This window comes from Phocoena phocoena, chromosome 12 (genome assembly GCF_963924675.1).
Source record: "Phocoena phocoena chromosome 12, mPhoPho1.1, whole genome shotgun sequence".
Lineage (NCBI taxonomy): Eukaryota > Metazoa > Chordata > Mammalia > Artiodactyla > Phocoenidae > Phocoena > Phocoena phocoena.
In genome coordinates this window covers 13664059-13686249 of record NC_089230.1, presented here as the reverse complement: position 1 = coordinate 13686249, position 22191 = coordinate 13664059, and the positions used below count along the sequence as shown (strand labels likewise).

The 22191-nt window shown below is 40.1% G+C and overlaps 1 protein-coding gene across 1 annotated transcript in view; it reads right to left on the bottom strand.

The window, feature by feature from the left end:
• Positions 1-22191, bottom strand: part of LOC136132225 (nesprin-1-like) — a 144321-nt gene that overhangs the window by 11593 nt on the left and 110537 nt on the right. Inside the window, exons 38-49 of the mRNA XM_065889127.1 lie at positions 20707-20886; positions 18517-18667; positions 18038-18196; positions 16655-16837; positions 13376-13477; positions 11088-11291; positions 9720-9927; positions 8799-8911; positions 7275-7480; positions 6105-6260; positions 2303-2594; positions 1319-1491 (exon numbers count right to left, since the gene is read on the bottom strand). Of these exons, the coding sequence (XP_065745199.1) occupies positions 1319-1491; positions 2303-2594; positions 6105-6260; positions 7275-7480; positions 8799-8911; positions 9720-9927; positions 11088-11291; positions 13376-13477; positions 16655-16837; positions 18038-18196; positions 18517-18667; positions 20707-20886 (2127 nt within the window). The remainder of the gene's footprint in view (positions 1-1318; positions 1492-2302; positions 2595-6104; positions 6261-7274; positions 7481-8798; positions 8912-9719; positions 9928-11087; positions 11292-13375; positions 13478-16654; positions 16838-18037; positions 18197-18516; positions 18668-20706; positions 20887-22191) is intronic.

The window sequence follows — 22191 nt, the reverse complement described above, 5'->3', positions numbered from 1 at the left end:
GTCAGTTTTTTATTTTTGGAAGGTATCCTACCCTAGCCTCCGAGCACTTAGAGGGCAAAACCTACCTTGTTCAGTTTCATTATTTTAGCACAATAATTTGAGCCCTGCGACTGCTCAGAATGCAGTTGCCAAATGTAATTTCTTGCTGAAAGAGGGAAATCAAGGATTTGAATCTGCTTCTTGTGTTTAACATTTTATTCTAGCATCAGGAAAATATTCACCCGTATTCCTATTCACTTTTATGAAGCTGGCCCGTTGCCAAGCATTGGGAAGTTTAGCTCATGCTCCAGCGGTCTGCTCTACAGAATAACAGACTCATGGGATCTGATTTTTTTCTTTGTTGCCCATTATGAGTTCTGATGAAGATTCAAGTCCTGCTGACTTTGGGAGTCACCACCTACGCTCCATATTTAAAGGAAACAAAACAAAGCACCATTCCCCCAATTTTAGTTGTAACCATGGTTCACTGTTTACACTGCAGTGAGTCACTGCCGTGTTGTTTTGTTTTGTGATGAACTTTAATCTTTTATTCATCTATTTATTAAGAGCATATTGAGCACACACTTCTTCAGTGATCAAACATAGAACCTTTAGAATGTGGCTCCTGGAATGGGTTTGGGTATTTTGGTATGACTTTTGAAAGTCATCTGTCCAACAAGCCAGCCAGATTATTTGTTGATACTCGGAGAAGAGGGAGGAAGATCAAGTCTCCCACTCACAAATAGAACACAACAACAACAACACCTGGTGTAACAATCCATATCTTCTCTACTTTCTCATCAGCGTCTAGCGCAGGGGGTTTGGGCGAGCTGGAGGATGCTTGTGTGAGGGTGTCCACGCAATGCAGGAGGTTGGCCTCACGCTAAATGCCAGGATACCCCATCGCCGGGGTGGTCAAGTACTCTCCCCATACCTCCATATCCCCAGTGTCAGTGATATTACTTCGGTTGAGAAAAAGATTTATATGTAAGCCTAACAGTTGCCAATGACTTAATTTCCCTTAAAAAGCAAAAAGTTATTAAAGTTGTTAAAGACCACATATCCTTGCTTTGCTGAATTGAAAGGAGGTACGATTCCATGAGAGGTATTATGGGAGATGCAAATATTACACACACACACAAAGTAAGTAAACAAACAAACAAAACTGGCCTTTGCAGTTACAGAAAATACCATCTAGGCAAAGACAGACATGCACACAACTAGCTCTAATAATATGCTTGGAAACTCTCCTGCAGGATACCCTCAGTAAAATACCCATCATTTTACTAAGCCACTGGGTTTGAGTCAGGCAAAGATACACTAAACACAGGCTCTGTACCTCTGAGCACGGACGGAGGAGCTCATGATGTCAGCCCACACATCTTTAAGCGTCTGTAGCTGAGTCTCGATTACCTTCTGACCTTCCTTGTTGCTACTTCTCAAGGCCTGTTCCCCTTTGCCAATGGCCATATTCAATTTAACTTCCCCTTCACCTTTCATCAGGAGAATATCCTATGAAGGAAGAATGAACACTTGTCAGCAGGATTACTAAAACCTCCTGATGTTTTGAGAAACGGCTATGTTTCCCATGAGAATCAAGGTAGGGCACACCTTACTCATCTTAAAATGAAAAAACAACAACAACGTCAAACTCTGCGCCCTCTCGCACTGTAACACCTTACTTAAATGTGCGATGTCCGGGAATCTGGGAGTCAGAGATGAACTCCGATTTAAGTTCCTGGACAACTTTGGGTCACCAGCCTAGAAATGGAACTTTACTGAATTTTGCATCAGAGAAAAAAAGAAGTCATTCTGAAAATGAAGACACACCTGTCAAAAACTTAACAGTCCCGTTTTCACTGCCTGGCTCATTTCTGCTTCTCAAGGTCAACTTCGCTGACTGCAGGCTGCGTTGGTAGCCTCTTTTGTACTTCAGTCATGGCCCCTACATACAGGCTGCACTGCAAGTAATAATTTACAGGTTGGTGTCTCCCACTAACTGTGAACTCCTGGAAAGCAAGGACTCATTTTTGTTTCTATATTCCCATCAACTTGCATAGTGCTTAGAGTAGAGTAGCTTTTCCATAATGTTTGCTAAATGTTCACTAAAAAACCTCAAAAGTTATTTTAAAGCTCTTTGAACAAAAATATTCCTTTACAAAAGAGAAAAATGATCCCTCCAAATCCTTTTTGCCCAGTTTCTCCATCTGCCTACATAATGCTCACGTGGAGGCTCACAGAACAACGAGGACCCAAGTGAAGCATTTGTGAATCTACTCAAAGTCTTCCGAAGGCAGCCGTGTCGGGCCGGCAGCCCGCGCACCTGCACTTGTGACAGCTGTCTCTCCAAGGCGTCTCTGCCCCCCACGGTGCTCTCTGCACAGGCCAGTCTGTCCTGCATATCTTTCACGCAGGACCACATGCTCTGCAGCGCTTCCTCCAGGGCCTCGTGCTCCTGCAAGGCCATCTGGCAGCTCCGGAGTTTCTCCTTGGTCCTTCGGAGTAAGTTCTGATAGTTAGTGAGGAGCTGGGAGCACAGGCGGGCTTCTTTCCCAGCGCCATGGCCTTCTTCACTGAGAAGCTGCCCTCTCTGGGAAAGCTTGTCAAGAGACTCTCTAAAGAAAACAAACAAACAAAAATTTAATTCTGACATTCTGGAGCACAGGGGAGTGACAACTGACTGTTGACATTAGAGCAGTGACCAGACAAGAGCTCACAGCTGACATGCCTTTCGGTGAGGATGCTGGGGACCCTCAGAGGGCTGGCTACCTCGTTCCCTGTGGTTTCTCTGAATGTAGTCAATTCACATGGGGGGTTTGATTCACTCTGTGCTACGCCTAGATGCCAGCCCACTGTACTGTTAGGGGTTCACTTCAGGAAATGGCCCAGGCCTGCCTCTTCAAGCCGATCTCTAACTTTTCTCCATTCCTAGCTAATGCTCTAACCATAAACAGCTCCCTGAAATTCCCCAAACGCTGTGTATCTATTGTATACACACGGAGGCTCCTGCTTCGTGAAAACTCTTCTGCTCTCTTCTGCTTCTTCTCTGATCGGCCCTTCAAATCTCAGTGAAGTTATCACATCCCCAGGAAGCATCCTGGTGACTCCTCTTCCGGGTGCCCTCTGCCTGTCTTACTCTCTCACCTCATACACTCTGTCTGTCTCAATCCACAAGGCTTTCACCTTCTAGAAGCCAAGGCTGTTACATTCATCTCATATCCCAGGACCCAGCAGGATGTCTGGCAGAGATAAAATGCCCAAAAAAAAAAAAGTTTCTTTCAAAAGGCCATCTTATGAATACTTATGGGTTCTTTTGTTGTATCTTGGGAACTTTTCTCATCTCAGTTTGGGGTTATGTTAATTAGGCCAAGGGAAAACATTATCCTATGTGGCTGGGTAGGCTTCATCTTGTTTCATGGATGTCTGAATTCCGATCAGCACATCTATCAGGAAATGCCTGGGATACCAGAAGGGAGAGTACAGATGACATAACACAAACTGTTGTGAATGCTAGAAAAAGAATAGGAAGCCCATCTCCTACACTGTCTTTTCTTTTTTTTTTTTTCCTACTACGTAAAGAGCATCCTATGGGCCTCTGTGAGATACATAAGACTTATACAACATTACATATTCTTTAAAATACATCTCTTTTACTTGCAATCTGCTTGAGACATGAAGGTGAGACATGAAGGTGGCTTAAGCAAAGATGTGAGTTAAATAATAATTCAAGATGACAGATATCACTTGTTACCATGAGGAGAATTGCTTAATGGATGATAAAAATTCAATGATTCTCAAGTTTGGTGTTCGTTTGAAAAATGCAGGACATCCCCCCAAGATATGCAAAGTACTGGAAAATATTATGACAAAAAAAATCCAAAGGACTTGGGGGAGCAGGTGGTAAGCAAGTGAAAGAAGTCAGATGGCTCAGCTGGAGAAGCTGGGAGACCAGCAGAGCACATTAGGGTCATCTGGAGAAGCAGCCAGCGCAAAGAAGCTGGGAGCAAATACACCTAAGGACTCTTAGCATCTGGTCTTGGAATATCAGAGAGTAATAGCTCAGGAAGAATATGTAAAGTCATTTCAAATGTTTGAAAGGAGCAGAGAAGTAGGTCTGGCCGTGTAATACTGTACCTAAGCAAGAGTCAAGATTTAAAAAGTAAATAAAGTGCAGTATAGTTTTCAGAAAGTTACAGAGTTAGAATAATGCTATTATTCTGTTAATTCAGCAAATATTTTCTATTGTTGGCACTATACTAGATCAAGATGATAAAGACCCGATGGTCTCTGGCCTTGAGATACTCACCATTGGGGTGGGGTTTATAAAATTGAAACTGAGCAGGACCTTGTGGGGCCCTCCCAGGTAAAAAAGCCCTTCTGTGTCCCCTGTCTCTTTGTTCATAGGAAAGCTGTAGTCTCCCAGGCCTCCTTGAGTCACAAAGGAGCAGGCTCAAACAGTTAACGATTAGGACAGTAGAGTCACAGAATCTTTAGTTCCTCCCTGAAGATACATAAGTGTCTGATGCACATTCCTGAGGTGTTTTGCAGATACTAAAACCTCCACCAGAGGGAAAAGGCTAACTGCATGGTGACCAGACTGTAGCCATGACATAAGCTGCTCCATCTTGAGCAGTACTGAATATGTGGCTTGCACAATTCCAGACACTGGCCTCAAGGAAATTGTAACAAACCGACCCTGGGATTGAAAATTAACTGTGCTTAAAATAATCAGTATGACACCGACCAGACTACTTACTGCATGATCAGTTTCAAGATGATTCTAGAAGCTAACTGTACTGTTTCGAACATAGTCTCTGTTTGCACACCCTTGAAGCTTTCCTTTAAAAGCTCTTGCCCTCTGATCGGCAGTGGGGGGAGTTGGTTCTTTGGGACATGAGTTCACCTTCTCCCTAGGATTGCCAGCTCCCTCAATAAAGCCATCTTTCCTTTTACCCAACACTTGTCTCTCAGTATCGGATTCTTGAGTGATGAGAAGCCTAACCTGAGTTCAGTAGCAAAATCAACAAAGTGTTTACCCCATGGTAAAGGCTCATGGTAAAGAGCTGGGACCAAAACATTCCAGGGAAATTTTATAATAGTCCTCAAACTAGCACACCAACAACAGCTGTCAGTAGGGGTTCTGTTTGTATACGTGTTTGTATGCTTGTTTTTTTCAAGACAAGGAATACTTAGCATGCTTGACCAAAAAGAGGACTCAGAGGAAACGGAATGAGTATGATATGAATTAGGCAAATTTTACTCAGTTCATCATGGTTGCTGATTTGGTTGATCAAGCAGGCTGGATACCTGCCTTCTGCTGCTCGAAGTGTATCTGCTCTGCAAGACGACAGTGAGACAGTTAAAAGAGTTTTGGCTCAAGCTGCCCTCCCCTAGTGGAAAGTGTTCTATCTTCCAATGCAAGAGTTCCAATGAAGCAACTGAAAATGCCAGGGGTGGAGTGTAAATTGAGGGAGCAAAGCCATGAAAGTGGTGGAGTCCAAAGCACAGGCCAGAGAACTCTGCCTGAGAAGGAGTCAGAAACATTTGCTCAGTTGGCAAGCAATAAGGAGACAAATATTGCAGTGGACAAAACGAACCTCTAGGACAGCCAGACTTCATGACCATACACCTTTTGCTTTACTAAGAATATTACGAGGATGGGGTAGATTGGAAATGGTGCTGGAGGCTGATGTGTGTGAAGAATATATGGAATTGGGGTCTCATTTATTTCTGTAAATGAAGGGTATCTTTATAATCACCTTATATCCTTATAATAACCCCCGAGAGGAAAATATTTTTTTATTATTATCATTATTATTATCACAATGCTTAAAAGCTAATATCAAGAAATATAGGAAATGAGTGGCCTGTCCAACTTGTTGAGCAAAGGGAGATGTCACTGGGTTGGAAACCAGCTCCTTACCTCCAACCCGATGCTCTCTCCAGATCACCACACTGCCACAGAAACACTGCACAATCATTTGTATGTCAGACATTCGGGGATAGAAACATAACCACCACCAACGAACCAACTAACCAGCCAACAACCAATCCAAATACCCAACCAACCAGACAAACAAACACTTGTTAGTAGGGAAAGAACCTATTCCACTTCTGCACCCTACCTTGCAGCCAGCAGTTCTCCCAGAAACATTTCAATTTTATGGACTTCGTTTTTCTTCTCAGGAATATGTTGTTTACTCTCTCCTAAGTCTTCTGTACTTAATCTTTCATCCATTTCATGGATCCAAACATTCAGCTTTCTGTGTTGATCTTCAAAGCTAAAGAAAACAAACACACCTTAGAGAAATTTTAATATCCTCATTATAGTAAATAAATTCCAATATCTGAGGTCACAATGTCTATGGCAATTAAGATCTCATGAATTTTCAAGTAGAGAAGAAAACCCGACAATAAGCCAATTAAATTATCCCTCATTTCAGTAACAAAATGACAAATTCTGGACATTTCTCTTGAGATACAAGCAAAAAAAAAGAAGCACCTCATCTTGCTGAGTTGATTTCCTTGGTAATTATAGCTGATAATTAACAACAAGATAACATTCCCATGTCAGTGGGCACTCAAGTTTGTGTCTTACTACAAAGACCCTGAATTGGGGCCAGTGGATAAATGGGGCAGTGGAAGCCCTGGGAGAAGAAGGGAAAGTCATCTCTGTGTCTTTGTACCTTATGGGGATTTGAATGTGCCACAAGAGCTCTAGGGCCCTTAAGTTTTGAAAACAACGTAAATTCTCTAAGAAACCTTGACAAGAGTCAGGCACATTACTCGCCAACCAAAAAGGCATTTTGATTATACTGACATCTTTCTTTTCCTAGCAATAGAAAATTTTTTTCTTTCTAATTTTATATTCACCCCTGTTGACATAGCTTCCTGACTGGAATCTTGATTCAGAGAAATACAATAAGTGTTTTCTGCCATAATTCCAACCCAGCAGAAGGAGACACAGGAAAGGACTTGGGTAATCTAAAACCTGGGTATCAAAACTCTAACATCTCGATTTAGCCAAACAGACAAAAAAATACATGCATTTATGCCATTAAAAATTATTAATGAATATAATTCCTTTCTTTTTCTATATAGAAAATAAAGCCAAATGATGCCATCAGAGTTTGAGCAATGAATTATTGTCCTAGTATGAACATGTACTTCAGGTCAAAATTTATTAGAATTTAAACTCACAGTTTCAAATATTTTTTGTTTATTCCCAATGGGTCTTTAAATCCTGAAAATATATTCTGTGTATGATGAAGTCTACGCTTGTCAAAACAGCCTACCTCCCAAGTTCCAAAGCACAGTCTTGAAGAGCCTGTTTGTCTTTAAGGCATTGTTTCAGAAATGCTTGAAACTCTTCATTAGCCTTTGTAATTTGCTCCTGAATGCTACCGACAATTTGTTTAGGCAAATGTGCATACAAAGTCTGCCCTTCTCGAGTCACTGCATCAAGCTTGCTCTGCCCATCACTGACAGAGTCCAAAAGGTTCTGTTTCGGGAAATAAAGGTAATAGAAAACATTTGTTATTATTCAAAGACCCTGTTGCATGGGAGCATTAATTACAGTTCTGACCGGAGAAAGCGGAGCAAGAGAAGAAAAACAGAGCCCAAAGGAAGAGGCCTTTAACAAGGCTGGAGTGAGAATGACGTATACAATTGGATATAATCAAGACTCAGAACGGAGGACGGTGCCAGGCAGTCACTGGAACCACTGAGGACCAACTGCGAGCAGCATCGAGCTGGAAAGGATGATGCTCTCATCAAGGTCTGTGCTCAGTCTCTCCCCATTCCCACCATCCCAATCCGGTCCAGGCTCCACCTCCTCACATGGTTACCTGTCTCCACCCCTCCTCCTTGTCTGACCCCCTGTCTTCAGATCCCTTACTTTCTTGGTGTGCACCTCTTCCTTGGAAGATCATATGCATATGGGCGTGGCTTCAACAGAGCACAAGAAGCCCAGGACTGCTGCGCCACCCCTGCCTCTCCACTGAGCTCCACGGTGGCATCTGTGATCGTCACTCAGACTTTTCTTCGTGGAATTCCACTGCATCTCAAGCCTCAAAGGGGACAACTCCACATCTGAATTCACCAAGCCTCCTGCAAAACCGCTTCCTGTATTATAATGCTCTTCCTACCCTGACTGCTAATGAGTTATCTACGTAATTGCCATCACGCATTAGGCCACAAAATCCTCATGCTCCTCATTAACTTCCTAAAACTATTTTTATAAGACTTAACACAGTGCTTTGCTCAGATCAGTCGCTTGAACAAGCTGGCCAAAACTCAATTTGAACCTAGGCTCCTGTCAATCATTCTTACCTCTGCATCACAATGGCCTTCCCTTACCAGAATTTATACATTTTTCATTGTCTGTAACACCTATAAAATCTATAATATCCATTGCTTTTATTTGAATATATCGTAGCTCCAAATTTAGATGATAGGTTATTAAAATACACAAGCCATGTCTTCTTTCTTAAAACTCCTTCCTGATAATGATGTTAAATAAATACAATTATTTATGCTTTTACTGCTATAAAAACTGAAATCAGGTTTAATTCTGAATGAATTCCAAAGAATGATCAACAGGCTAAAAAAGAGAGGAAAGGGATCTAGAAATTCTAACATTTTCTCAACTTACTTTTCATATATTAACTATCTCCTTTCAAGTCAAGAAACCTCATTCTGTTAGGGAAGAAGAAAAATTTGAAGAAAATAAGGTTTGGGGAAATAGATGGTTTAGGTCTGACTTGAAGGCACTTGAGTACAGTTTAGGGAAGAAGGAAAAGCAGTGCCAGCTTGCATACCTGAAGATCATGGAGCTTTGCCTCCAGAACTTTGCTGTCCCCAGTTCTATCTGATGATTCCTTTGCCGCTGCCTTTATTCCAGAAAACCACTCTTGAAATTCCTGCATAGACTCTTTGGAAAGTAACGAAAATAAGAAATACATCCAAAACATTGAGAGAGCTTCCAGGATGACCACAATGAATTAATTCTGGCCTTCAGCCCACTGCATCTTGCCTTACAACAAATATTCCAGAAAGAAAACAACAACGATAATAATATAGAATATAATACAGTATGATCTATAATCATGACTGTTCATGGTAGAATTGAGAAATTATCTCAGATATAAGACTGAAAAGAAAATCATATTTCTGACATGTTTGATTTCCCACTGTGTTTCTTTCGGTAAAGCAAGATAATTGCCTGATTATGTCAGATTGAGCAATGCTCTAGAGGCGTTAAAGCCATTCCTATGGCAAAGGGAAGAACCATCTCCTCTGCCCACCACGCTGACTTAGAGCATCTTACATTCACACCACAGCAGAGGCACAACTGTGTGGGAGGCCGAGTCAGGGACATATGACCAGCAATTTCCTGAATTACATGGCTGCTGTTTCACAGCCTCTCCTAAGATCCAGGTTTACCGTGCCCCTTCATCATAGCGGTGGGACTCATTTTCCACATAAATGAGCTCTACCCAGAAAATCCAGATGGAGTTCAGATTCCTCAAGATGGCGGACTCCTACTCTCTTAAGGAGAAAAAGGAAGAATTCTGCATATGGTGAGAACCCAACCACAACAATCCGATTGCTCAAATCTCACCACACACACATGTAAAACGCTACCCTTGTGGAAAGTTTTCTGGCAGTTTCTAGGCAGCATTTGGTTTGGACCGTGTCTTGTAAACAAACTGTTCAAGCTAAGACCTGTCAGAGCTCACCACTGAAGTGTTCTTCCAGAGAATCCTGAAGGCTGGCCTGTGTCTTGCAGCAGGACTGGCTCACAGCCTCATGTCTCTTCATCAGCCCCGTCAACGCACTGCCCAGGCGCTCCAGCTCCACTGAATGGTACTTACGGCACAAGCTATTGAGATTTTCTTGGGTGGCACTGATGTTGCTTTTCTGACTTTGAAGTTCTTTTTGTATTTCCTACAGAATAAAAATATGCCGTGAAGGATATTCATCACATTCAAGAGAAATATTCCATACACTCCACTCTGGAATGTTTTTTTGGAAACTGATGTTGTTGAAATCCACTCAATAATGTATATATTTTTGTCGGACTTTTTTTTTTGAGTATTTGTGATAGATTTGTGTTGATTCTTTCAGAATTTTGCCCAGTTCTCCTTGGGAACAACAGCAAACACTGTGGAGAGGTAGCTAGGATTGGGGTTATAGTTTAGGATTTCAAGCAAATTGAAAAGGTCTTTGTGGATTCCAGCCCAGGATCTTGGGTTTAGTTAGTAGATTAGAAGCTATTATATGAATTGAGTCATCCTCCTATGTTCACATGTTCCTTGGGCTACGTTTCAGGATCACAGGCCACATCAAAAGCACCGGTAGTTAATTTTAAAAGCGAGGTCCTTAGTCTCAAGTACAGTAAGAAAATATGCTAAAAGAGCACAGAACACATATGTTGTTTTCTCAACCATTTTTTAAAAATATATCCCTCGGGGCTTCCCTGGTGGCGCAGTGGTTGAGAGTCCGCCTGCCGATGCAGGGGACATGGGTTCATGCCCCGGTCCGGGAGGATCCCACATGCCGCGGAGCGGCTGGGCCCGTGAGCCATGGCCGCCGAGGCTGCACGTCCGGAGCCTGTGCTCCGCAACGGGAGAGGCCACAACAGTGAGAGGCCCGCATACTGGGAAAAAAAAAAAAAAAAAAAAAAATATATATATATATATATATATATATATATCAGGATGAAAGCAGTCATGCTGACCAATAAAAGTAATTAAGTGATGAAAAACTAGTAGGCATTCAAGTTTGAAAATGTGTAGAAATTCAAACAGTTCTTCTATAGGCTCCCACCTTTTTATTAAAAAAATCTCAACAACTACAACCTATGAGTAGGTCCTATAGCAATGCATGCTTTCTGTTTTTAGAATATTTGTCATTGGTTTCCTACCACCTGCATTCAGTTCTCCATCTGTTATTTGCTTTGCTGTCTCCTGTATCATGAATTAGTTGGTTTGGTGTTAACATGGGTAATTGATAACAGAGGTTACATTTTTATTATAGTCACCAAAAAACAGGAGAATTAATATTAGTATTGAAATGTAAACACTTAGCGATAGTTTATGACTTACCTTCACTTTTTTCAGTCCTTCACAAGTCTCAGTTTGGGCACAGTTTATCAACGATTCTTCTAGTTTTGTCAGCCAGGTTGCAATGTCATTAATAAACTTCTCCACTTGTGCACTCTGAGAGGTGAACTCTTTCAAGGTTCCTTTTGCCTCTTCAGCAATTTCTTTGGCATGCTCCAGTTTCTGCCTTAAGTCGGCTTCTATAAACTAAACATAAAGTAAGATTTCATTAAAATCTGTGAAGACCAGAGCATTCGTTCGGTAGGATTCGTTCATCTGCAGCTTAACTGTAAAAATCGCAGAAGCCTAACCATGGATGCTAATTCAACTTTTCTAAGAAGGAAAATCAGTGGGTACAAGTTGCCAAATATCTTAAGTAATGGGAAAATGGAAAGAGTGAGGATTACCGTTAACACTGGGCTTTTTAAAGTGGAAGCTTTGACTGAGGTTCCAGGGAATCCACGAGATCCCATTTCCAAAGCAGAGCTCGACTTACACGGAGTAACGAAGCTGGGGACCAAAAACCTGCTCTTCATTCTCCCGGGAAATACACACTTTTCGCCCTGAAGCAGTCGCTACTTTGGACAAGCACCACTTGGGGATTTTATAATGGAGCAACGTCATTTTTATCTCCTATTTAAAATATTCGGTGAGGCTAGTTCTTCTCTCCTCCCTGGATGATTGATTTGGGGAGGGCCCTGAACTTCTCTAGCCCCACGCATAATAATAAAAGGACTTATAATCGTGATCAACTGCAAAGCAGTTTCAATTCCTCATTTAGAACATCTAGTCCCATTTAATAATCAAAACTTTGAACTGAAAGCTAAGATGTTTTTTCCTATCCTCAGCTCAGACTAGCTGCAAACAGGAAGCCTCCAGTGGAGAAAGAGGCCAAGTGCCTTTTTTGGTCTTTCTTCACATTCTTTCTACTCGCTGACTTTGTACATCTCTTTAACTCCTAGCTGCCGAGGCCTGTTCATCCCCCAGAAAGCCTTCTTAGGTACCCTGAGATGCACACAAGTAATGCTCTCCTCCTCCTTTCCTTTCATAATTCATTTCTGGGCCAGAGGTCACATGCTGGCATTTCATCCCAGATGACTCTGGGATTGCAGGCCACTCAAAACAATCATTTCTCCTTTGGCAAATACATCAGCAGTCAGCCAGCCTGTCTCTCACCCTTAAGGTCTTACGTGGTGGGAGTTAGATACTAGACTCCTGTGTCTGCCAGCTGCAGGGGGCATATGCCATGCCCTCTAGACGGTACTGTCAAAATCCTTCTCATTTTGAGGTAAGATGCAGGCACCCCCATACTTCCTCCCTGAGTATAGGTTGGGGTGTGTGTGTAAGAGAGAAACCAGAGAACAACAGAAGCTCCCTCTCAAAACCCTGCCTCCATCTTCACTCTTGCAAAGTCCAGCTGTTACCCGCGTATGCCCCTGATACGCACAAGCTCTCCTCTTCAGTTCTGTGCATGATCAGCATCCCTTTTGCTTATCCTTGCTTCAGGTGAAACTTCTAACCTTCTGGTACAAGTATATCATCCGCCAATGACACTAACTGAGGGATACACAGCCTTGGGTCAGAGGATAAGTATAGGTGATCAAACAAAATTGACTTGTTAGCAAGAAACAGTAGATAAGGAAGAAATAGGAAGAGAGAAGATGAGGGCAGCAACAAACAGACAGCTTAAAGTAATGAGTTAGAACCCTTGGCCCCAAGCCCAGTGCTGGCTGCTCCCAGGCTCCCTCACTGAAGCAGCCCAGTTTGCCTGGTCAGACCTAGTCTGCCTGGCCTGTCTCCCCGTGCCTGTGGACGTGCGCCATCTAAAGGGCCTATGAAGGGAGATTTGGGATCGTGATCCCTCAAACGCCATTATTCAGTAAATGGATTAGAAAAATGTCAATAAGAATATCAATATTCATACATGTGGTTTCTGTTTCTGTGTAGGCTTAAAATGGTCCATGAGGCAAGTTGGATGCCACCACTTCCAAAATTTAGTAAGGAAAAAAGGAACTAATCTTATTATAATATTTGAGTTGGAAATATGCTATTAATACTAGCACAAGGAATTCTGAAAATGTTAATATTTTAACCCCCGTATCTGATAACGTCTACGTGCTTACTTGGAATTACAATGATAACAATAAGAATATACACGCACATACACATATACATGTACTTTGTAAATAAATACATAAAGTGTGTGTGTATATATATATGGACATATATATATACACTTTTTTGAGAATGTACAGTATATAGAGTTATCACAAACTTGATTGAGTGCTTACCTGAAGATCTGGTGGTGTTTGTGGATTTTTAGTTAATTCTTTAAGATCATTAACTTTGGAATGAAGTTCTTCTAATCTTAATGCTCTCTTTTTAACTTCAGACTGCAAAATAAAAGACAAAGGGGAAAAACATAACTAATCAAAACATTGACATGTTATACTTGGCATTTAATAATTTCAAGCATTAACTCTGTCAAAAAGCCCCAACTTTAACCCAGGGTAAACCAAAACAAAACGAAACAAAAAACTAAAACCAAAACTCTGCTTCATTTTCTGAGGACTCTCATTATTTGTGAACGTGGAAAAATGTCACCATTAACTTTCACTGGGAATGTGAGGAAGTATGCATAACTTTCTTTCTTCCCACCCTCTTTTATTGGAAAAAAATGCTCCTGGAAAAAATTAAACATTAACCGAAAGTCTTGAGTCAGCGGGGATTTTCAACAGACTAACTGTCGTTTATCTATTAGCATTAATATCATTGGCTACTATGGCAGCATTAAAGTCTTGAGAAAGCATTTCAAAACAAATACACAACAGGAGTGCCTCTTAATTACTGTAGACTATATGTAATACAGAAGAAATATTTCAAATAGACATTTAAAGGGTGGTTAAATAGAAATCAGGTTAATTAGGAAATTGACATCTAACACTTTGACTTTGGTCTTCTTTTTTTTTTTGGGGCACCAACACTAACACAAGAAGAAGGAAGAATAATCAAAGAATCATTATGGAACAAATTAGACGCTTGGAAACTTCATTAGTTATCTGGGCCCATGAAGGAACATTTTTTTTTTAACATCTTTATTGGAATACAATTGCTTTACAATGGTGTGTTAGTTGTTGCTGTATAGCAAAGTGAATCTGCTACACATACCCCCATATCCCCTCCCTCTTGCGTCTCCCTCCCACCCTCCCTATCCCACCCCTCTAGGTGATCACAAAGCACCGAGCTGATCTCCCTGTGCCCTGCGGCTGCTCCAGGATCTCCCTGAACATTTTAATAAAGTATCCCTCTCAACTTAAATGTGGTATTTTGGTGCTTTGTAGACACTAACAGACCTCCTGATGCCTTCAATCTAGAAAGTGATTTACTTGCCCAGTAAGGATTAATGAATTGCCTGCCAGGCCCACTGGCCTTCCCCAGAAGCAGCCTGGGAAATTAAGGAATCACCCCTATGCACCTAAACGTCATTTCCTGCACTGCAGCAGCCACGACACTGTCGGGCACCAGGCTGAATCCAGCTCACTGATTTTACTAGCTGGTGCATCACAGAGCATAGCACAAAAATCCCACCTCTGTGAGTGACTGAACTTGGACATAACAAACGTGGCTGAGGCCCACTGGCTCCCTGGATCCCAGAGGTCAGTAGGAGTATCCTCCAGGCTGGTTGAACAGCTGGCCCTGATCCGTAGCATTCACCACCACTTTTTTTTTTTTTTTCGGTACGCAGGCCTCTCACTGTTGTGGCCTCTCCCGTTGCGGAGCACAGGCTCCGGACGCGCAGGCTCAGTGGCCATGGCTCACGGGCCCAGCCGCTCCGCGGCATGTGGGGTCTTCCCGGACCGGGGCACGAACCATGTCCCCTGCCTCGGCAGGCGGACTGTCAACCACTGCGCCACCAGGGAAGCCCCCATTTACCACCATTTTGAGCTACAGCATGATGTCACAGAACATGGAGTTGGAAGCACCACACAGGTGTACACGTTCTATAGTATTTCCATCATATGTATATAATAAGTGTCAATAACTCAAGAGCCAGATAACAGTAATGGTCAAATAATAATTAGGAAGTGATAAGTTTGGGGAATTCATCACTTTCATTTTTAATACAACTTAATGGTACAGTTATTTACAATTTAATTTTTAATAATTTTTAATAATGGTTGTGTTTATCACTGGCTCACAAAATTCCTGAAAACGTAGTGACTTTTTGTGAGCTGGTGCAAGCTGTACTCCAGTACACACCACTGTTTGAGCTGTTATGTTAATTTAACACCAAAGGTAACAACTAAAGAGACTGTGGGATCCCTCTCCTGACTGTACTTTTGGTCTGGATAATTCCCTCTACTTATGTTTGCTCTTCGAAATAGAAACAACCTATAGAATGTTCTTTGGGTAAATATCGCTGATAACTTAGGCAATACAGATGATTCAACAACATTTTATTCAGACTGCAGTCACCTTTCATGTGTCTGTCATGTTCCATATGTGTGCCAGGCCCAGCACTGGGCCCTGGAGCACAGAATGTGAACAGTCTCTTCCCTCACCAAGGGCACAGTCAGTCCCCTGCTTTGTGAAGCAGGTTACCTCTGGTCACTCTATTTCCCCTTACCCTACTTCATTTTTCATCATAGCCCAATTACCACTTGACATTTTACATATGATATATATTGTAATGTAAATAATGTAAATACCATAAGGGTAGTGACTTTGTCTGTTTTACTATTAAATTCTCAGTGCCCAAAACAGTGCCTGCCATATTTTAGGTGCTCACTGGGAATCTGATGAGCAGATGAATAAATGAATGCAAGAAATGGGAGTTTAAAAGAGGAATTTAAAATAAATTGGCCACTAGAACTTTAAAAGCCCACTTTCCGTGGAAATCTGTGACCCTCCAATCTCCAGTTTTCTTCCACTTCTGCAAAGCCAATGGAAGAATCCAGCACCTAAGTTAAATGTTCAGAACCCATGGTAAGTACTCAGTAAACATTTTGTTTGAATGAAGAAAAAATAGATATTAAATATCATTAGATTACAAACATTTTCAATTTGGTTTTCCGATAGGAAGGTGCCATAATCTCAGATGAATGGGACAAATTGTAGATTTTATGAATTTTACTTTTCTACTAATACTTTAAGAGCCCCAACTAAGAAATGATAAAAATGCAAAAAAGAAAACATCCCTCTTATCCATAGCCGAATCAACTTTCAAGTAAACAGCAAAAGACAGTAAAGAGCTTTATTACACTTATTATGTGTCTTGAAAGGAAGAATGAACTTTACTTTTTGTTTCCAGTGGTTTATTTTCTTTCTTTTTTAAATTGAAGTATAGTTGATTTACAACATTGTGTTAGTTTCAAGTGTACAGCAAAGTGATTCAGTTATACACAAATATGTATTTTTTCCAGATTCTTTTCCCTTATAGGCTATTACAAAATATTGAGTATAGTATGTGTCTTGAAAGGAAGAATGAGCTTTAAAAAAAAAGACACAATTTTTTATACGCTGGTCAATGATGTACCACAAGCTCACATATGAAGGTAAAGGCATTTTACCTCAAATTCTTTCAGGAATTCTTCTGCTTTGAGGCTGTTATTCAGGTTGCTGACGCTTTTGGTCAGCTGTGGAACAGAATTGTTTGTCCACCCGTCGATCTCATCTTTACTTGTAAGTACATCATCCCAAATGGACAGGCCTACTCTCAGCCTGTCCATGTTTTCCTCAATTTTCTCTGCTATCTGGGATAGAAAAGAGAGGCCATATCATTAAATCTGAGGCTTTCAGATGCTCTTTGCCCACCGAAGTATTAAATATGTCAATGCTTCCTTCATATTCTGACTGAAAAACAAAGTTTTACAAAAATTATTATAATCGAATTAGTGCTCCTGGCTCAAGTAAATGCTAACCATTACATAAAGTATTTCTGTCATTAGGAGAGTTGATTGAATTTTGATTTTCATCTGTAAATTGGAAAACAATAACAGGTCTGTTGCAGTCTACTATAATATAACTCACTCTAAGGTTTAGTTTTACAGGATAGGAGTCTAGCTAGGGCAGTACTGTATATATTTTTGAAAATGACACAATAAGCCCTTTTATTTGTAATGCTGAGATATAAAAATGTGCATACTTAGACTTGGACACATTATAGAATAAGTAAATGCACAGGAGAACAACCTACTCTGCATGGTTAAAGTATTATTAGTATTACTGTTTAACAATCTTCCCATAATAAGAATACCATTTTAAAAGTGGAGGCAGATGAGGTTCTCTGAAGTCCCCAAATTATTTGATTATCATATGCAAACATCAATATCTAACTTCAGTAATTTAGCTTAAGTAAGGGAATCCACTGTAGGTTAAACTTCTGAACCTAAATATTGATAATAGGGGAGCGACAGAATCACAGGAATTATGAGCTGGAAAACAACGTAAAATATGTATGGATTAAGATGTAGAGTTCCAGAGAGATCGAGTGACCTGTTGTATGGGCACATAGCTAGCAAATGACAGAGCAAGAACTAAAAGCCAAGGATGTAAACTACAAGTCCAGTGCTTTTCAATGCACAATTATAGTCTTATTACTTTAAATTATTATCCATTATTGTTTAATATTCTGGAAGATGTTTATAAATTATTCTTCTATTTTACCCATGATCCCAAGGTTTAGAAAAGAAAAACATTTAGAGTTATAAATATGTTATGATTGAAGCTATCAAATGAAATTCTAGAAAACCTGCCAATTTAACAAAATAAAGCAAATAATTTTTAACTATTTCTAAATTGTATGTGAACACTATTTCTTTTAGAGTATCATTTTGAATTTAGCGTTAAAAGTTAAAAAAGGAAGTCACATTCCTGAATAATCCTTGCCCAAAAATGTGACTGAGAAATGTGAATATATAAACTATTCATAGAATCCCAGGTGGTGTGCTTACATCCAGCCATTTGTCCACAGTGCTTTCCATGTCTGTTTTCACCAAGATGAAATCACCACTGTGAATTTTTTTCAGCTCAGACAACAACTGTTTTCCTTTACTGGTAAAATCATCCAATTCTTTCTGTTTATTACACATTTCATGCTTGGCAGTTGCATGCTATGGACATAAATGTTTCCTTAATTAATAGAACAACCAGAGATATGTCAAGAATTTATAACCATTTGCCTCTAAGAAATTTAATTCATGGTTGACCTTATGCAGAAACCACTGGTAATAATGAGCTATACAGACATATATAATTTTCTCGAATTGCTAGAATCCCAGAATGTAAGTATTCCTAAAAGAAAAGGTTGAGCTTGTCAGCATGAATTAGCTATATCTAAATATACTGACAAGAGTTTTATAGGGAATGCATTATGCGTAAAAACAAATCTACTAACAAAGTCTAAAAAAATAAATACATCTTGAATTATTACCTTTGCTAAAGCCCACTTAAGGTCCTCCTGATCTTTTACAGTAGTTCTGGTTACAATCACATTGCTGGCATTTTCTAGGACTTTAGTTACAGCTGACTTCAAATTCTGATACTCTCTCATTAAGTCAATAAGTCCACAGCATAGACCCTGGCTGTAATGATTAAGAAAATACATCATTTATTGTCACATATCAGGATAGGGAAGAGTTCCCCCACGATTGGACCTGATATATAACTACATAAGGGTACTCTGATAAATGCTGGAATCAAGGGAAAACCTATTTCCACCTACTGATGTCAAAAGCATTCTGGCCAATCTGACTTAACCCTAATGTCCAAAATGTTCTCCATGAATGAAGAATCCACCTAGTCATTAAAACAAAATCTGTTAAATTTTTAAAAAAATTATCTGTGATTTAATTACTTCATAGTATGTGAGTTGAGGGGAAGGAAACCCACTCCTCCCCAAAAAACCGAAAAACCAAAACAAACAAAAACTACTGCTCAATAATTAAAGTCCAGGGACTTCCCTGGTGGTGCAGTGGTTAAGAATACGCCTGCCAATGCAGGGGACACGGGTTCGAGCCCTGGTCCGGGAAGATCCCACATGCCATGGAATAACTAAGCCCACAAGCCACAACTACTGAGCCCACGTGCTATGACTACTGAAGCCCGCGTGCCACAACTACTGAAGCCCATGCGCCTAGAGCCTGTGCTCCGCAACAGGAGAAGCCACTGCAATGAGAAGCCTGCACACCACAGCGAAGAACAGCCCCTGCTCACCGCAACTAGAGAAAGCCCACGCACAGCAACAAAGACCCAAAGCAGCCAAAAATAAATAAATTTATTTTTTAAAAAAATTAAAGTACATATGAGATTTTCTTTTCCATTTTAAGAACACAAATTTTCATTAAATATGAATCCCCCAAGAATCGTCAAAATATAAGAGAGTTTTTGTTCATAAGAGTAAAGTGCCTTTGAGCAAACAATTCTTCATCCAGGAATTTTTCAAAAGAAAGAGGTGTGCACTAAGATTTGGGTAAAATTATATCCTTCACACCATTATTTGTAATAGGAGAAAACTTAGAAATAACCCAAATGTTAAAAATAGGCCAATAAGTGAATAAATTGTGATACATTCTTATGATTGAATACTGTGCAACCTATAACAAATCACAATTTAGGAGAAAATTTAATAACGTGGAATAAAGTTTTTTCAATATGGTTAAATTTTTAAAAGCCTATATTAATAGTCTACAGTATATAATATGTATATACAATGTATATACATTGTATACATGTATACATAAAAATTTAAATATGAATGTTACAGATGCTTATGTATACATAAAAATTAAATATGAATGTTACAGATGCTTTATTTGTAGTCGCCCAAACTGGAAAGATCCCAAATATCCATTAGTTGGTGAATGGATCAACTGTGGTACACCTAGTAAACGGAATGTCATTCAGCTATAAAACTAGACTGGACTCTGTGGATACATATCACAAATGTGCATTGAGCTAAGTAAAAGAAGGTATTTAACCAAGTGTAGTAAAAACTTATGTATACACCAAAAAATGACCACGAGTGTTTAGATATGCTTTATTTACAATTGTCCAGACTGGAAAGAATCCATTTATGTGTGATTCTGAAAAAGATGATACTACAGAGACAGAAAAATGATCAGTGGTTGCCAGGGATTGGGAGTGAGGGGAGGGACTGATGACAATGAGACATAAGGGAATTTTTTCAGGGGGTAGAACTGTTACTGTGAAATTTGATAGTTGTGATAGTTACACAACTGCATGAGTTTGTTCAACTTCTACAGTTTAAGGGTATACACTTAAAAGGATGAATTTTACCGTATGTAGAACATACCTCAATTACAAACAAATACAACAAAATGAAAAAGAAAATCAGGGGTTAAGACTCTCCTGGTGGCACTTTGTAACTGTTGACAACTCTGGATTTTAAGCGTCAAATTTTGTATGTAATTGTTATCTCAAGACAACTTCCTCAACAAAGTTCTGTAGGACTGAATTTTTAATATTACTAAATAGACACAATACCTAAGTTGGCAAAAGATATTAAACTCTTGATCACACCAAAGCAAATCAACAGGCAATGGCCCAATGTCATAAATTAAGTAGAAAGTTAAAAACAAAAACTGAGAAGTTTTTTACTTACTTTTCATGAATTAGTTTTTTGGTGTCATCCCAGGTAACCTCTAAGCGGTTTATCTCCCTGTCGACTTCAGGTGCAAAGACTACATCTTTCTGAGCAATTTGCTTAGCTTTGTCTTTCAGCCAACATAGTTCATGCTCATGAGAATTCAATTCATCTTCTAACTGATTGAAAACTCTCAACCTGCAAATTAAAATGTTATTTTATCATTAATTTACTAAAGGTAGTGAACTAGTATTTCCTTTCCATAAAGCATGCATATTGGTAGCTAGAAAAGCTTTTAACACAGCAATTCATGTATATCAATGGATAAAGATGTTTTTAAAGTTAACTTTGCATAATTCAGACTGTACCTCAGAAAACATTTTAAGTCATTCTTACTATTCACCTTCAAACTGCTATTAAGTTTGTATTCTCTTTCTATTTTGCTTTGGTGGTACAAGAATTTTGACTAGGGCCGACATTGGAGGTAAAGTAGGTGAGTACTTATTGAAAGGTCATTGCTAAGAAATTCTTCTGGGGACTTCCCTGGTGGCACAGTGGTTAAGAATCTGCCTGCCAATGCAGGGGACATGGGTTCAAGCCCTGGTCTGGGAAGACCCCACATGCCACAGAGCAACTAAGCCTGTGCGCTACAACTACTAAGCCTGCGCTCTAGAGCCCGCGAACCACAACTACTGAGCCTGCACGCCACAACTACTGAAGCCCTCGTGCCTAGAGCCCGTGCTCCACAACAAGCGAAGCCACCGCAATGAGTAGCCCGCGCACCACCACGAAGAGTAGCCCCCGCTCCCTGAAACCAGAGAAAGCCCGCGCACAGCAACGAAGATCCAACACAGCCAAAAATAAAAATAAATAAAAAAGAAGTTTAAAAAAAAAAAAGAAAGAAATTCTTCTGTGCCATGCATGAAGTTCGACTCATATTAATAGTAATATTTAAAAATAAAACTTTACCTACTTTTTGAAAAGATTACCATTAGAATATGATTATGGTTTTTTTGGTCCTTAATATATTAATATTTGAGTATTTGTAAAAAAAAGTGGTCACAGAGAGGCAGCCACTGACTCTTGTAGTTCTTGCATTTTGGTATAGTGCTGACTATATGCATTATCCCATTTAATTCCCAAAGCAAAGCGGCTAGGAGCACGCATTATCAAAATATCTCCATTTTATAAGAAGAGAGGTGATTTGCTCAAGGTCACCCAGTAACACATGAGTATGGTAATGACTGGGATTTAATGATCAATAGATTCCAGGCAACACTTTCCATAGCCTCTGTGCAACCTTGGTGAGTTCAGTGTTGTGGGTACTGACGTGGCTCTCCAGTCCAACCCAGGCCTCCTCCAGCAATTTTAGGATCTCCTGGTCTGCTGGAACCGAGCCTGCGAGGAAGGGCCGTGCAGCACCAACCCTACCGCTCATTTCCTGGCTGAGCCATTTGCTCCTTTGCCACACTTTGCTCGTCCTTCTACCCTTACTCTGGAGGC